General features: G+C 37.8%; 4 protein-coding genes across 4 annotated transcripts; all 4 read left to right on the forward strand.

The window, feature by feature from the left end:
- The first annotated feature begins 467 nt into the window (after positions 1-467).
- LOC110171002 (nucleolar transcription factor 1-like) lies at positions 468-4,202 on the forward strand. The gene is made up of 16 exons (XM_055149894.1): positions 468-614; positions 687-865; positions 936-1,001; positions 1,078-1,227; positions 1,297-1,358; positions 1,470-1,512; positions 1,592-1,623; positions 1,768-1,909; positions 1,979-2,005; positions 2,076-2,102; positions 2,485-2,528; positions 2,605-2,794; positions 2,882-2,929; positions 3,023-3,079; positions 3,889-3,954; positions 4,036-4,202. The coding sequence occupies exons 1-16, from the start codon at positions 596-598 to the stop codon at positions 4,084-4,086; spliced, it is 1,203 nt and encodes a 400-aa protein (XP_055005869.1). The 5' UTR covers positions 468-595; the 3' UTR covers positions 4,087-4,202.
- Positions 4,203-4,391: 189 nt separating this feature from the next.
- atxn7l3b (ataxin 7 like 3b) lies at positions 4,392-7,228 on the forward strand. The gene is made up of 9 exons (XM_020936716.2): positions 4,392-4,704; positions 4,969-5,010; positions 5,093-5,216; positions 5,309-5,441; positions 5,513-5,684; positions 5,997-6,124; positions 6,201-6,223; positions 6,306-6,351; positions 6,481-7,228. The coding sequence occupies exons 3-9, from the start codon at positions 5,166-5,168 to the stop codon at positions 6,558-6,560; spliced, it is 633 nt and encodes a 210-aa protein (XP_020792375.1). The 5' UTR covers positions 4,392-4,704; positions 4,969-5,010; positions 5,093-5,165; the 3' UTR covers positions 6,561-7,228.
- A 395-nt stretch (positions 7,229-7,623) lies between these two features.
- On the forward strand, positions 7,624-13,384 carry smarcd2 (SWI/SNF related, matrix associated, actin dependent regulator of chromatin, subfamily d, member 2). Its single transcript, XM_020936664.2, has 13 exons — positions 7,624-8,115; positions 8,681-8,880; positions 9,518-9,560; positions 9,637-9,759; positions 9,862-9,981; positions 10,847-10,942; positions 11,232-11,333; positions 11,437-11,598; positions 11,709-11,806; positions 11,919-12,054; positions 12,134-12,256; positions 12,328-12,429; positions 12,645-13,384. Exons 1-13 carry the CDS (start codon positions 7,972-7,974, stop codon positions 12,696-12,698), a joined length of 1,503 nt encoding a protein of 500 aa, XP_020792323.1. The 5' UTR covers positions 7,624-7,971; the 3' UTR covers positions 12,699-13,384.
- Positions 13,385-13,866: 482 nt separating this feature from the next.
- On the forward strand, positions 13,867-16,673 carry psmc5 (proteasome 26S subunit, ATPase 5). The gene is made up of 12 exons (XM_055149892.1): positions 13,867-13,952; positions 14,545-14,616; positions 14,689-14,758; positions 14,838-14,935; positions 15,017-15,073; positions 15,167-15,397; positions 15,476-15,602; positions 15,678-15,868; positions 15,948-16,046; positions 16,152-16,262; positions 16,335-16,421; positions 16,501-16,673. Exons 1-12 carry the CDS (start codon positions 13,929-13,931, stop codon positions 16,552-16,554), a joined length of 1,221 nt encoding a protein of 406 aa, XP_055005867.1. The 5' UTR covers positions 13,867-13,928; the 3' UTR covers positions 16,555-16,673.
- Positions 16,674-16,676: the final 3 nt, after the last annotated feature.

Consider the following 16,676-nt stretch of genomic DNA (forward strand, 5'->3'; position numbering starts at 1 on the left):
CATACTGTACATACTATACTGCAAAGTAAATTGTCTCTCAAAATGTTTAACTGTCTAAGTGTCGCCGCATGATCCTGATCAGCAACAGCAACTTCTATATAATTTCAAACAAACACCCAATGTCAGTTACTCCCTTTTGCCTTTGCACAACTCCTTATTTTTTGCACATGATACAAAGGTAGAGTACAGTAACTGCCAAATAAGGGTCAAAGGTAAATTTTGAGCTCAATATTTTTCGCATACAAATATTTCTTCATTATAGCAACTTGTTGTCAAATTTTTTGGAGCCCTACCTATTATACTTTTGTCTGGAAAAAACAAAAACTTTGAAGTCAGTTTCACACTCTGGCGAGTTAAAGACTTTTGTCTTTGTAGGGCAGAACTGAAGTGGGCTACTGAGCTTTTCTAAACTACTCCAGAAGGGGGTGGTATTGGCCTTTGGTTGTAAAAAACACGCACGGCGGAAACTGAAGAAGACCAACACAACAACATTGCATGTATGTTGGTTGCTTCGTTTTAATGTTTACTTTGCACCCTGTTTTACTTACATTTACTCATTAGGTTACTAAATCTACGACTGCTTTACTTTCAAATAATGGGAACAGCAGGTTCCGGTAAGTTGTGCAATGGAAAAAGATAATTATGCACGTGATTTCTCGCTATAATGGTATGTTTCGCGCAAATAGCTAAATGGTCTACAGATGACATCAGGACGCTTTTGGATGCAATGAGTAAATCCATAACAGAACGTGAAAAGGGCAAAATATGGAACGTCGGCCTGAAGACCTTTGACTGGAAAAAAGTTGCTTTTAGTGATTTCACTCCTGAAGAGTGCAATGCCAAGTGGCGAGAGATAATGCAGAAGGTAACACATACAGTTTCTTCCCACAGTGCAAGCCCAAAACATTTATTATAAGTGCTGTGTTGTTTTTCAGCTCAGAAAAATGAAAACCCTCTCTGAGCTCATTGTTGATGCACAAAATACTGTTAACAATGCAGAGGTACAGTGCCCATTAATATTATTACAGTTTACAATGTTATGACCTTAAGTGACATGGCTGCCATTCATCCGTACAGATTGAATTTCATAAGAAACCTGTGTCTGCAAATGCCTTATTTTTTGCGGAAAATAAGGAGCTATTTAAGAAAAAAAAACCTGATTTGAACAGCCGGGAGCTAATGAAGGTGGTAAATGATAGTTATAAGAAACTGCCACCTGAAAAAAAGGTAGGATTAGACATAAATATATGTTTAATGTATGTACATGTTTAACTGATTGTTACTATTCTTTTAAAGGAAAAATATTTGCAGAAAGTTGAGAAGGCAAAAGAAAAATACCAGGACAGCATAAAGAAAATGTATTAATTAAATCACACATAACTTTTATCTATAATATTGTTAGTATTAATATTATTAGTATTAGTATTATCTATTTCCTGTATAATAATCTTTAACTGTGTTTTTTAAAGGACTGTCCATTCAGAAGACCTAAAGAGAAAAAAGGATTCTGCAGTAAGTTCCTCCAAGAGCACTAATATAGAGCCCACTAAATGTTTATTAACAATTAACTTTGTAATATGATTTCCTTTAGATAGGAGCAAAGGAGCGTACAACGCTTCCAGTGTAAGTTTCAAAATACAGATTTTTTAACTTTTGTTTGTCCTTGAAGCTTTGCAATTGTACTATTAATCCGAAACATTACTTTACTTAACCTAAACACTACATGAAACATGACATTACTTTTTGTAAATGTATATCTGTTGGCAGGAACGGTTACAATCTCTTCTGCCGTGAACAGAAGTCTCTTCTTACTGGGGTACCAAACAGAGAGATAACATCTGTCTGGTCAAGTCGTTGGAAAGTACTGTCCAAGGAAGAGAAGGAAATGTATAGTAAGCGCTGCTTAGAGGTCTGTACACTCACTGGATCTGAAAATTAGAACATGAATTAGAAGTGAAATTTAAATTGTGTGTTTTAGATGAAGAGAGAGGCTAAAAATGTAAAGGTAAGAACTAGAATCTGAATCTAAAAATTAGAACATGAATTAGAAGTGAAATTTAAATTGTGTGTTTTAGATGAAGAGTGAAGCTAAAAATGTAAAGGTAAGAACTATTTATATCAGGGATCTCCAACCTTTTGCGTCTGGTGAGCTACCTTTACAAAATGAAAATGCCAGAGAGCCACTCATTTTAGCGGACGCAGGAAATTGAGTGGATGTAAGAGGGCAAGCCTTAGTGTTGTACAGTTAGATGCCTTTAAATACTGAACCATTATCCATTTATTAGAGCACAAAGTTCAAAATGACACATTTACAATGGTAATTCATCAAATCTGAGTTATTCAGTATAATAGGTAAAATTTAGAAATCACTTGGCCAGCTACTTGTAAGGGGTTGGAGACCACTGATTTAGATATTATAAGTCATGCTTTTAGCTTGAACAATATATTTACTCATTTGTATTTTCTACTTGTATTCGATAAAAGAGAGGAAAACAGACATTCCCTGGGGAGCCAAAAATGCCAGCTAGGTAACAGTTGAAATGTTCAGATTTCTTCTCCGACAAAATAAAATGCCTTGATAAGTTCATGCTTTCCCTGTGACAGATCTGCTTGTTCACTTTACTGCAAGAGCCAAATGAACAAAATGAAGGGGCAAGTAAAAAGGGCCAGGGACCGCTTTGCTATGGCCAGCCATGAGTTTAAGACTCTTTCCCAACAAGAGAAAGATCAATATCAAACAATAATTGAAAACAACTTTAGCATGTATGAAGAACAGCTCCAGAGATGGTTTAAGGTAAAATTAAATTTAAAAAAAAACACACCATTGTTTATTGTGATGCATGTTGTTACCAATGTAATGATTTTTTTTTTTTTTCTGTAGACATTGGAACCAAACCAACAGCAGGAATATTGTGAATGTAACCCAAGTGTAAGTGTTGTTTTCCAGCAAATCTGCCATTTTTATTGATTAAATATTTACATAATTACATCTCTTAACATTTGTTACAAATTTCAACCACAGAAAATAAAATACCTCAGAAGTAAAAGGCACTTGAGAACACCACTTCACCGTACATCGGTAAGTCACAGAGACACCAGAGTCATTTCATGTGAAAACAACAAATGCTTACTGATGACTGTCTTGGGTTTGTTGAAACACTGGTAGATTTTTAAATTATTTTTTGTTAACAGTATAATCATTAATGAAGCTGTGAAAAAACATGACCTCAGAAAAAAAAAAAAGATGGTCAAACAACATTTCTATTGATACTGAAACTAGTATTGAAACTAATGATATTAATGAACACAAATTTTTATATTTTGTAAATGGAATTAGAAATATTTTGCGTTTTATCAGAACTACAATATGTTTATGAAGATCCATGTATAAATCATACTAAGACATGCAGACAGGCCATCTTATTGTTTCTTCAGAGAAAATGAAATACCAAAATGATTGTGATTTGACTTTGTGATTTGACCCTTATATCTGAAAGATGGAAGGATTGAGACATAGAAAAGAGGGGAGAGTGGGAGAGGCACACAAAAAAGAAGACACATAATTAAATGATTTCTCTCCTCATGTATCTTGTGTGAATCAAAATACCCATTATTGAGTGCAAGTCTTTCTGTTCACCATATAGATTTAATAAAAGCTGCCTTGCCAATGAGTTTTTGATTGAGTTTTGAAAATATTTTTTAATGATCATAACACAAGTAAAATGAAAATGATCAACAATAATTGGGGCCCACAGACAGAGATTTCAAAATGTCAGTGCAAATGTCTTCCACATGTACTTATAAAGTCTTGTGTGGTCCAAGTTTCCTCACTGTGCCAAAGTGTTGAATGAACTGAGATGAGTAGAGCTTTTATTTTGTCTTACACAGGATTCAGAAGATGAAGACTGGGAAGATAGCAGCTGCAGTGACAATGATGATGATAACATTGATGAGGTTGGTAAAGTATTATACTGCATTTGTTAAATTTATAAACTATATAAAGGTCCATCAAATCCCTCGTATGCTCATGTACAGGTTGTCATACAAGACGAAGAAGAGGAAACCCCCATGTTTGATCTATTTTAAGAGAGAAGCAATAAGCAGAAACCTCTGGGTCCGAAGCTGATGCAGTGTGTTGGCCTTATGTATATTTATATTATATAATGACGTAGGTCTATTTTTCTTAATAATAATAAAAATAAAAAAACACGTTGTTTATTGCCTAAACACATTGAAATCTAACCAGCCTATGTGCATGTTATGTAATTAATAAGCCGATGGAGTTAGCGTTTTATTGTATGCGCTGAAAAGTAGCGTAATGTGTTGTACTGTTACGCAGTAAATAGCCAAATTGCTACACTTGATTCCGGAGGTGCTGAAGTTTGCAGTGTTGTGGAGAAAGCGCTTGGCGGCGAGAGCCCGTCTAGCGATCGATTACTACTGTCTGTCTGATGTAAAGATGGACGCCTGTCGAAATGGGTAAATAAACACAATAAGACATTAGCGTGGCTGAGATTGCGGTTATAATTAAAAAGTGCCTCTGAATGTAATGACGGTATAGTTTGGTCTAAAGTCGTACTTTGAGTGAGGAGCGGAGAGGCGCACAGCCGCAGTGCAGCAGCACCCCGGGACGAGTCTTTACTCAGCCCTATTTCTTCAAAGTCTCATTCGACTACAAATGTGTATCTTCTCGGGCCCACACCGGTAAGCGTTTTCATGGCCTGATTTATAACTATATCTAATTGAGTCTTTTAGCAGTGGATGCCGCCTCAAGGCGCACCTTGGCACCGTCTCCAGCCTATTCATAGCCACGCTCTTTGTTTTCCATAGGGTTTGGCTAAGCTACTTTGAAGTAACCGACTATGCTATGTGATCAATGAGAGTGCATGCTTCTGTCTGTTTTTGTCTCCTGAGTTACGGTTCATAACGTAACCAAGCAAATTAATGATCTTGGTGTCCATTTCACAGGATAGACTAAATGAGGGACTCCCCGGCACCGCTCGGCGTCTTGTAAGTGGCAGCATCCGCAGATACTTGCACTCGCACTGGTTTTATCTTGTGGTGATGTTTAATATGGCTCTATCTGCTGCAGACCTGTTCTGACCGATGCTTGCTGCGCTACAGCATGACCACAGCAGTCTCGGCTCATCTGCTACATCTGTCAAATGAAAATGGAGGAGGTTTCGGTGTCCAGCCTGGACAACAGCAAGCTGGAGGTAAAACATAATTACCTGGAGCCCCTGCAAATGAAACCCTGATTGGAGGATCCAAATCTGAGCCCTGACTATGTTCTGTTCTGCCTCTGCAGGGCCTGGCTCAGGACATCCTGTCTGACTTGGTGGAGGATGCCTGTCTGGGTCTGTGCTTTGAGGTCCACAGGGCAGTCAAACAGGGCTATTTTTTCCTGGATGACACAGACCAAGAAAGCATGCGGGACTTTGGTATGCATTTTGTTCAACCGAAAGGGGAAACAGCATTTTTGGTCCAACTAAACATTTGTCATTGTTTGTAGAAATTGTGGACCAGCCAGGCCTGGATGTGTTTGGCCAAGTGTTCAACCAGTGGAAAAACAAAGAATGTGTTTGTCCCAACTGTAATCGGAGCATTGCTGCCTCCAGGTTTGCTCCTCACCTGGAGAAATGTCTGGGAATGGGACGCAACAGCAGCCGTATAGCCAATCGCAGGTAGTCCATTTTGACTTTAGCCTATTTAGTAATGTCAGTATTTGCTGAATACAAGGTCAGTGGTACTGTATCTGTGTATATAATGATGATATAATGATTCCAATTGGATTCTGTCTGGAGATGGACTATATGCCAAAAAATCATATCACTTTTTTTTTAGAACCTAGATCATGATTTTAATCGTGATTCATGCCGTTGTTATCTCTTTATATGTCATAAATAAAGAATGAAAAGGTAACTAAAGCCATCTGCTTCTCCTGAGAGTTCACACTTTTAAGTGATGGGCTAAACCCATGTCACTCTCCTTCACAGAATTGTCACTGGTAACACTACCACCACCACCAACAACAACAATAACACAAACAACAAGTCTGAAAGTGACCAAGAGGATAATGATGATGTCAATGACAATGACTGGTCCTATGGGGCAGAAAAGAAGGGTAATGTGTGCTTTTATTTAAAGGCCTGAGTGTGGTGGGACTTATTGTAATCTCCTTTCTCCCCTCTTCTTTTCAGCCAAGAAAAGAAAATCTGAAAAGGTATTTCAAATTAAGATTCATCAACATATAATGGGTCAAATGGTCACAATCCACTAATGAGATTTTTTCCCTTTATTCTCAGAATCCAAACTCACCCAGAAGATCAAAATCTTTCAAACATAAGAGCAGTAAGTAATTTATTTATTTTTTGCTTTGTGGGGTAAATGTCAGTCCATTAATTTCAATGCCAAGCTCTCTGTCATTATAATGTGCAATGAATGGATGTAATCATGACTTCTCATTTTATGACCTGTCAGGTTTAATGGGCCCTAGACGTCGCATGGAAAATCAGGAAAGCCCTTGCATGATGATGAAAGAGGAGGCATTCCCTCAATAACACCTACACGCACAGGAAGACTGTAAAACTTCTGCCTTTATTTTAAGATGCAAGGACGTTTCAGTTATAGGGGACTTCTATAGTGTTTACTGATGAGCAAAAGCAGCCAGTCCTTTTCCATACTTGACAGTACTTGACAAAACCAATTCTCACTATTATTTTTGTTTTTAAATGATTTGCTGGAGTCCAAAGTATATGAATATTTCTACATGCTTTTTTACCGCACAAACTTGTCCAGTGGCCAAGCAGGACTTAAGCAATGTTGCTGCAACATTATGCATATATAAAAGTTAAGCATCAGGTGTCAGTAGGTCCTACTGTTGTTTTCAAGTAGATAAAAAAAATGTGTCACAATATTGGACAATCATGACAAAGTGGTTGTCTTTCATATTGGCAGTTTTTGGTATGCTTATGTGAAACCTGGGGATTATCTTGAGATAAGTAGGTTAAATGAAGGGGTAATTATAAGTGCTAGAAGCAGCTGTATTTGCTTCTGTTGATAAATCAGCTAATTTTCTAGCATTCTCTACTCATGTGTTTACATTGTAAAGGCTTATATAGGCTATATTCTTGGTGTGATGTGTATATATTACAATAGTCAAAAATGCTGCTATCATGACTGAGTGTATTTCATCTGTTTAGCGTAATAAATGATTTATCGGTCAAAAGCTCTCGTTCAATGTTACGTGCACAGTGCAAATTGCTAAATATCCTTTTAAGTTAATCTTTCCTGGCATGTAAACAACAGTATCACCGCAAGAGGGCGCTACTGTCACATAGACCAAACCGATGTTAAAAATATTCGCCTAAGCAATTGGGCTATATTTCATGCATTTTAGTAGCCTAATGTAAGAAAATATAGGTCATTTGCTGGTTGGGTATGGTTTATATCCTGTTTGGATATTATTTAGTAAGTTTATTGGAGTTATGTTTTAGAAAGGACAGTGTTAAGTTTCACTAGTGCTGGAGAAGCCAAGGTGGTGGTGCAAGATTTTATTAGTTCTGCAAATATGATTAATACGCTGAGAGAAGGTAACGAACTATCATTCAGCGGGCAAATTGATACCATAATCATCACAGATATAGCTGAGTTACTGAACTCGTCCCGCTTTGCATTCTTGCACCATAGGTGGTTTGAAGAGATGTCATAATAAAGGCGGTAACTCGCTTCTGCTTCGGAAAGGAGGCGTTTAGTGAGAAGGAAGCAACCCCGGACATGCACCGAGCTAACTCCAGCTAGCTTTTTGTTGACAGTGCGGCTGCTGTCAAACAGGACCTCCCTTTAAACGGATATTTTCTGTCACCTCGTATTTTTTATACTCGGTTTTCACGCGTGCTTGTGATTCATGTTACTTAAAATTTAGTTAAAAGTTTTTTTTTATTACTTTTGGAGCACATGTGGAGTTAAACTATGGCATCAAGAGGAGGCTTCCCGGGTCCGCAGATGAACCCAAACATGAATCCCATGAATGTGGCTCATGCAGCGGTTGTGAGGATGCCACAATCCCCGGCGGGATACCCCCGGAGCATGAACACCGCCCCGCAGTATCCCCAGGTACTTCAACTATCAAAATATCAAATATATGGGTGTTACAACATGTTCCTGCCGACTTCTTAATTTTATACATGTATCTAAAGATATAACTTCCGCATGTTGTGGTCTTCATTTCTTTGATTATTTTATAATATATAAGTTTGGATTTACACTGTTTGTCCCCGAGTAAAGTTTATGGATTGTGTAAAATACAGTCACGTGGTTACCCCTCAGCGTCCTTTCTGTCAGTTCAGTTTTCTGAAAACAAAAGTTTTATCGTCTGCGCCATCTGTCAGCGCTTAGCACGCATGGCTTTATCCCGGTTTGACACCATCTGTAGCGTCATGTCTTTCACTAACTTTTTCTTGTTTGATGTGCATAATACACATAATTGTGAACTATTATGTATGCTTTTGTTATTGGAAATGTATTCCATGTAGTAGATTCTGTAACTCAAAGGCTAATATATTAAAGCATGTGTCACAACTATTTTATACTTTATCAATAATGTCATGTTAATCAGTGATAGTTAATTTTTTTTATTTCAGTCTACTTGTCAAATAGCACTGTTCCTTCTTTTGCTCAGCGCCCAGGGATGCCACCCAGTGGAGTCAGGGGCCATATGGGGTCAATGGGGGGTCAACTCCCGGGTCCTTCTTTTGGAGGTGGGAACATGTCCATGCGTCCTGGAATGGGACCCCCATCTATGGACCCCTCAAGGAAACGTTTTCTACAACTTCAGCATCAGCCACAACAAGATTCTGTGGGAGGCCCAAGGCGTGCAGGGTAAGCTCTAAACAAAGGAGTGTGAGTTAAATGAAATGGGTTTCACGACATTCTAAGGTACTTTAAGCAGCATCAGTAGAAGAAATTACTAATTATTTTATATTCTGTAGGTGAGATGTGTGTTTTATCTTGCTGTTGTTGATTACATGTCTGAAAACAAAATAAAATGCTGTCACTATTTTTTCTTCTAGTCACTGTTCATGCAGCAACACTCACAAACACGAGAATAGGGCAATCTCATGACCCTGTTTTCAAAACACTCATTTGTCTGCTCTATATTATGACTTTGTGGTGTTACTGTATTCATAAATGTGAAATATTTTAACTGAAGGCGATATTTGCTGAGTTTTCGTGTAGGATTATTTAAATTTCCAGAGTACTGTGATTTAGACGTGATTACAGTGAAGTGCCTAATTCACTTAAAGGACACAATGTCCTCTTCTTTGAGTAGTGGCTAAAAAGAAGCTTGAGATGGTCATTTTAAAGTGATACAGCGATCTACTGTAATTGAATGCAATACCAGTAGTAGAAATCTTCGTAAAATGTCTCATAATTGTGTGATGTGATACTGTATGTAACCATTACTAACAAGATGGTTAGTTGTGTGCCCCCTTTAAAAGTGTGTGTATATTTGTAGAGCCAAAAGACGTAAGATGGCTGACAAGGTCCTCCCTCAGAGGGTAAAAAAGTACAGTTGCAAAATAACCTTGGTTATGTATTTTACCTTTTGCTTAAAAAGAGATGGTGTTGTTTTAGATCAGAGACCTTGTTCCTGAGTCCCAGGCGTATATGGATCTGCTGGCCTTTGAAAGAAAACTTGATCAAACCATAGCTCGAAAACGGATGGAGATTCAAGAGGCCATCAAGAAACCCATCATGGTAGCACATTGTACATTTATGAAAGGGTCTTAAGAATTACAGTTTACTTTTATTTCTGTAAGTGAAATATTTTCAATGATGCTGAATTATTTTTATAACCAGCAAAAGCGCAAACTCAGGATCTACATTTCAAATACATACACCCCTAGTAAGCCTGAGGGTGAGGAAGCTGAGAAAGTGTCCTCATGGGAGCTCCGGGTGGAAGGCAAACTTCTGGAAGAGGTAAAAGTTAACTGACTGTTTTCAGACTGTTAACTGTAATGATGTTGTGTGATGATGGTGGCAGGAGAATGTGTCTCCCAATTGCAAAGCATTCTGGGAAAGTGCTTTGCTGGCTGACTCAGCATGAGAAATATTATACATCCATCCAAACAAGAAAATCAACTCACATTATAGACTTTACAGAACTTGCAGAACTATAGGATGTGTTGACGTCATCTGAAATCCACCAATAGTCCCTTTAAGCCAGCGCCTCTGATCATGTTTCTAACCTCACTTGGCCCGTCTCAAAGCATGCAACCAGATGTGTGTTACTGCTCTCCCCTCTGCTCGCCAAAGCCCTTGCACAAGCCTCTTTTTCAAATGAGGAATTGAAACCACTGGCCGTCGCATACCAAGAGCTGACATGCTTTCCCTCCATCAATTGTAGATCTCCTCATTGTGGTGTTTGGGGCCACATGAAGGAGGATTCCTGCTGTTAATTTGTCTCCTGCCTCTTTTGGTCCAAGCGTGCGGAGGAGGGTTGAAGGGTGAGGAGAGAAACAGGGATGTTTGAGAGGAGTGGGAAGGCTCATATTGTGCAAACTCCCAGGGCTTGGGAGAGGGTGGGGTGCTACAGGCCTTTCGAGTTGTCTACAGTTAAGTACACCTCCCCCATTGTGGTCATGGTTAAACAATGCAGTAACTGAAAAAAACAATACATAGCTTTTGTTTCATTTGTCTCATGTTTTAATTTTTTCTTGATTTATTTATATATTGATTATTTATACTACCATTATATATTCATATATTTTCATTGCATATGTTTATTATTATTATTTTTGGCACTAACATATTTGTCATTTATACCACTGTTTTGTATTTTCAGACCGGAAAACAGAAGAGAAAGTTCTCGTCCTTCTTCAAGAGTTTGGTGATTGAGTTGGATAAAGAACTCTATGGACCAGACAATCACTTGGTGGAGGTATGAGAGCTTTGCACAGTCATGTGATGTGGTCCCCTCACAGTATATCACACGCCAGGCCAGAACACTTCATCTGCTGCAGTCTGGTTCAGCTGCAATCACTAAAGTTTTGGAAACGGTCCTTTGTTTCTTTGAAAAGGGAGACGATCAAAAGCCGTAGGTTGGGCATGGAAAACATTGCTTTAATCCAAGCACTTAATCATTGACAATGAGCATTAAACCTTCTGCACACACTTACACACTTGAACTAAAACAGATTTTAAACTAAAAGATGTTTTTGCTGTTTCAGTGGCACAGGATGCCAACAACTCAGGAAACGGATGGTTTTCAGGTCAAACGACCTGGAGATGTGAATGTCAAATGCACTCTTCTCCTTATGCTTGACCACCAGGTAGGTTCCTGAATACAATATATATTTGTATTAACAGGATTATCTGTTTACAGTGGAAAAGTGACAGTTAAATTCAACTCAACTTTAACTTCCTTCGACCTAGCCCCCTCAGTACAAACTTGACCCACGTCTGGCTCGTCTGCTGGGCGTGCACACACAGACTCGGGCCAGCATCATGCAGGCTCTTTGGCTTTATATCAAAAACAACAAACTGCAGGACAGCCATGAGAAGGAATACATCAACTGCAACCGCTATTTCAGACAGGTATTTAGATGACTACACAGCAGTTCAAAATGTATAAAACTCAACAGCCTCTTGACTTGCGAAATAACGTGCATTGAGTAATCCAAATAAAAATTTTGTTTGTTAAACAGATTTTTGGTTGTCATCGCATGAGGTTCTCAGAGATTCCTATGAAACTTGCAAGCCTTTTGCAGCACCCAGATCCAATCATTATCAATCACATGATCAGGTATAAATAGTCATTAATCTTGTGTGTTTGAAGTACTGGCTTGTTGCTCTATATATTGACATAAAGTATATGCTGATGGAGTCTTGGTCTTGCTCCTGTTTCCTCTGAGTAGTGTGGACCCGACAGATCAGAAGAAGACTGCGTGCTATGACATTGATGTGGAAGTGGATGACCCGCTGAAGAGCCAGATGAATAGCTTCTTATCCTCCACCACAAACCAACAGGAGATTGCAGCTCTGGAGATGAAGGTACAAACTCTGAAAATCTATGCTGAAACTTTTTTCCAACTGAAAAACTGAAGTTTTGACAAATTCTCTTCTGTTGCAGATCCATGAGACGATAGAGTATATAAATCAATTAAAAACAGAGAGGGATTTCATGTTAAGCTTCAGCAATAATCCACAGGAGTTCATACAGGATTGGCTCAAATCACAGAGCAGAGATCTTAAGGTTTGTGCAATATCAGTGATTATTAATTTTTTTTATTTACATGTGTCCTTAATTATTTCTTTCTGACGCAGCTAATGACTGATGTGACTGGAAATCCTGAGGAGGAGAGAAGGGCAGAGTTTTATCAAGAAGCCTGGGTCCCAGAAGCTGTTGGCCGATACGTTTACTCAAAAGTAATAACATCTAATAGGCAATTGTTTAATTTCATTTTTAATGTTGATTCAATTACCACACTTGGCACTGCCTTATAGTTGCTGTGTCATGAGGCAAGGCACCCACTTTATACCCACCATATATGAATGTGTCAGAAAAAAAGCTTACTTTCAATGCACTTTGATGCCTTTTAATCCACTTTAAATGTGTGTATACTTCTGGTTATATTTTGTAGGTGCAGCAGAGACGTCAGGAGCTGGAGCAGGTGTTGGGGATCCGCCTTACCTAAAGACACAGATGTTGAATCTAAATCTTACTTGTGCTAAAAAGCTTGATCAGAATCAAGTGGATGTTGCAGGTTAGGAGTCTAAAAGCCATCTTTGTAAATATGATAAACTGGTATAACTGGTGCTTTGTTTGTTTTAAAATCTAAATTTTATTGGACCAAAGTGCAAGTGTTTATGGTCAATAATTGTTATTCTTGCTTAGTTGTTTTGTACTTAAATTGTACAAATTGCAGCATTGATTTTGTTAAATATGATGTGAATGATCCATCTCTAAACCATAGGCATTGGTGCTATTTAACCTTTTTAACTGGTTGTGGATGGTTGATTTCTTGTATTGTTTCTTTGTTTTGTTTAATGTTTCTCTTCCATCTAAAATCTTCTATTGACCTGTAAAATGCTTTAATCTTTTTCCTTCTTGTATTTGGCCATTTAAGTAATCAATGGCCTTTATACTGTGAAGATTAACAGAAAAGAGATATGTCTTATTAATAATGGCAGCAAATATATATATTTTTATTGGGTAACTTGAATGCTTTTGTACAGGGCTTATATGGGATCTTCTGAACATTCCAGGTTAACATATTGTGTAACTTTCTTCACGTTTTTGTTCATCTGCATGTTTTATAATGACAATCAAAGAGCCATATATTTTATATATCTGGATTTTTACAATAAACATTTACCATTATTCACTGTTTTCTATTACTTTAAAATGTGATAGTCAGGGATTAGTAATTTAGTGCAGGGTAGGTTCTTGTACAGAGTGATGCTGCCATAAGGGTTTGCAAGTTTGGGCTGGTCTAAAAGCTTGCTTTTAACTGCTGTGTTACAACAGGTATATCAGGTCTCGAAACTGAACTGAACTTTACCGCTACTCAAATAGCTGCAAGTGTAACCCAATGTGCTCTTACCATTTGGAAATATGCAAAATGGAACTTGCAAACACTGCTATACGGTTTTAGCACTAAAATTATTAATTAAAATAGGCTATGAGTGACCTTGTAGGAAAATGAATGTTTTCAAACATGTTGTGACTAAATGATATAGTGATTTATTATTTTATATAGTGATTTTCTTAATAACTGATAACCCATTTAGAATATGTGGAAAGTAAAAAGTACATGAATTTCAAAGCCTAAGTATGCCACTAGATGGCTCTTTGAGTCGCCAGAATAAAAAAAAAAAAAAAACGGAAGTTGGCTGGGTTGCAAACGGAAGTTAAAAAAGTCAAGATGGAGGTGGACGGTGTCGATCATGTAGGTATTTTTTTCTGTTGCTTTAGCTCTTTTAGTGTTAAATTATACGCGAAAGTGACATTTAACATAAAAATGAAACCCGCTAGACGTTGATTTCTGGTGTATTTTAATAGATTCCCATTAGTATTTCACATATTCTGGTCACGCTAAATCCCTTCAATGAATGCCTCGTTCACTACTGGTTTGCTGTCTCATTGTAGCTTGAGCAGCTAACGCTAAACAGCACTGTTGACATTATGCTGTTTTAAACAACATTGATTGTCGGGCTTTATTCTCGTTCACACTCCATACAACAACAACCAAAACTATGACTGCACCTTGCACGGCAATAATACTCTATATCCTGTGCTTCGTCAATCACAAAGAAAACATTCTAGCTACATACATAGTTCTGACATGTTGCGTGATACTTTTGTATTTCATGGATTTTATATGTATGAAGTTAGTGTTTTATAGATCTCACTGGACTGTACATAAATTATGTCATTAAACTTGTTTTCAAAGAAGTATATTGATTTCCTGTCTGACCATTTTCTTGAATGTAAGCAGTAGCCTTGGTGTAAAACTCTTGATTCTTTTCCCCTTTTTCCAGATGGAAATGGGCGATAATAAAGGTGGAACAGGACTTAGACAGTACTATTTATCAAAGATTGAAGAATTACAGGTAATTATTTTGTTTTGGCAGCTTAAATATATGTTGTTCTAATACATGTTTTGTTTTCTTTTGTTTGAACAGTTGACAGTAAACGATAAGAGCCAGAATTTGAGACGTCTACAGGCCCAACGAAATGAGCTCAACGCCAAAGGTATATTTTGCTTTATAGTTGATAAAATTGAAATGCTAGTAGTCCGTTTTAATAAAGTGTTTTGTTCTTTGTGGTCTAGTACGTCTCCTTCGTGAGGAGTTGCAGCTTCTGCAGGAGCAGGGCTCATATGTCGGCGAAGTTGTGCGGGTCATGGACAAAAAGAAAGTGTTGGTAAAGGTAGGATGTGATTTTCTTTTTTAAAATTATTTAGTTTTGTCTGATCCTAAATTATATAGTATAATAATATTACATTTCCAGGTACATCCAGAAGGCAAATTTGTTGTGGATGTGGACAAAAACATCGACATAAATGATGTAAGTTTTTTTTTTTTAATTATCATATTTTAACATGAACATGTTTTAATAATTGAACATTGACTAGATAGTATTGTATATTTTTTGTTATAGGTAACTCCAAACTGTCGTGTGGCTCTGCGTAATGACAGCTACACTTTGCACAAGATACTGCCAAACAAGGTGGACCCTCTTGTGTCCCTCATGATGGTGGAGAAGGTACCGGACTCGACCTATGAAATGATCGGAGGACTAGATAAGCAAATCAAGGAAATCAAAGAAGTGATTGAACTTCCTGTCAAGCACCCTGAGCTTTTTGAAGCTTTGGGAATTGCTCAACCCAAGGTATGTCATATATATCTTCCGCTTAATCCCTAAGAGAGTGTTTGAAGAGAACAAAAATGTACTATCTTGGTTGTGCAGGGTGTGCTGTTGTATGGACCTCCTGGAACTGGGAAGACCTTACTGGCCAGAGCTGTGGCTCATCACACTGACTGCACCTTCATCAGAGTGTCTGGCTCAGAGCTGGTTCAGAAATTTATTGGAGAAGGTAAGATATGCCTAATAGTGTGTTTCTATATTATTTATCTGCTTTTTTTTATATCCTTTTCTTCTTTGTTTGTAGGTGCCCGTATGGTGCGTGAGCTGTTTGTCATGGCCAGAGAGCATGCTCCATCTATCATATTCATGGATGAGATTGACTCCATTGGTTCATCTCGTCTTGAAGGGGGCTCAGGTGGAGACAGTGAGGTTCAGAGGACAATGCTGGAGCTACTCAATCAGCTGGACGGATTTGAAGCCACTAAAAATATCAAGGTATTCCCTCTCAAGTACAAATTGTTACATATTTTAAATTTGTCTTCAATGAAAATTAAAACCCATTTTCCTTTTAAAGGTCATTATGGCAACCAACCGAATTGACATCTTGGACTCTGCCTTGCTAAGGCCTGGAAGAATTGACAGGAAGATTGAATTTCCTCCTCCTAATGAAGAGGTAAAAAGGGGGAACTCAAAGCACTTATTATGTGTTTTAAAATTAAATAAAGTTATGAAAGGGACAATTGGAAAAAAAAACAAATTTTCTCCCTCTTTTTACCAGGCCCGTCTTGACATTTTGAAGATTCACTCCAGAAAGATGAACCTCACTCGTGGCATCAACCTGAGGAAGATCGCAGAGTTGATGCCTGGAGCATCTGGAGCTGAAGTTAAAGTAAAAAGAAATTGTACAAAATGTGTAAAATGCTTGCCTTTGAATGTGCTCTTAATTGGTGCTCTATTATAGGGTGTATGCACAGAAGCAGGAATGTACGCCCTGAGAGAACGAAGAGTGCATGTAACCCAGGAGGACTTTGAGATGGCTGTGGCAAAGGCATGTTAAATTATTTCAGTTGTAATATAATGTATAATTTGAAGTGTTTCTGGTACTAATTTTCTTAATGTGTTTTCAGGTGATGCAAAAAGACAGTGAGAAGAACATGTCCATTAAGAAGTTGTGGAAATAGTGCACTTGGACACACAGCAAAACACACACTTATGTATATTTTTCCTCTTTGTTTATGGTTTGATTTATAACTGTCATTCATAAGTCATTCAAAAATAAAATGTTTTCCCCAAGTAAAAAGCA

The sequence above is a fragment of the Boleophthalmus pectinirostris genome, unplaced genomic scaffold, assembly GCF_026225935.1.
Source record: "Boleophthalmus pectinirostris isolate CB_2022bp ecotype Guang Dong unplaced genomic scaffold, ASM2622593v1 HiC_scaffold_14, whole genome shotgun sequence".
NCBI lineage: Eukaryota > Metazoa > Chordata > Actinopteri > Gobiiformes > Gobiidae > Boleophthalmus > Boleophthalmus pectinirostris.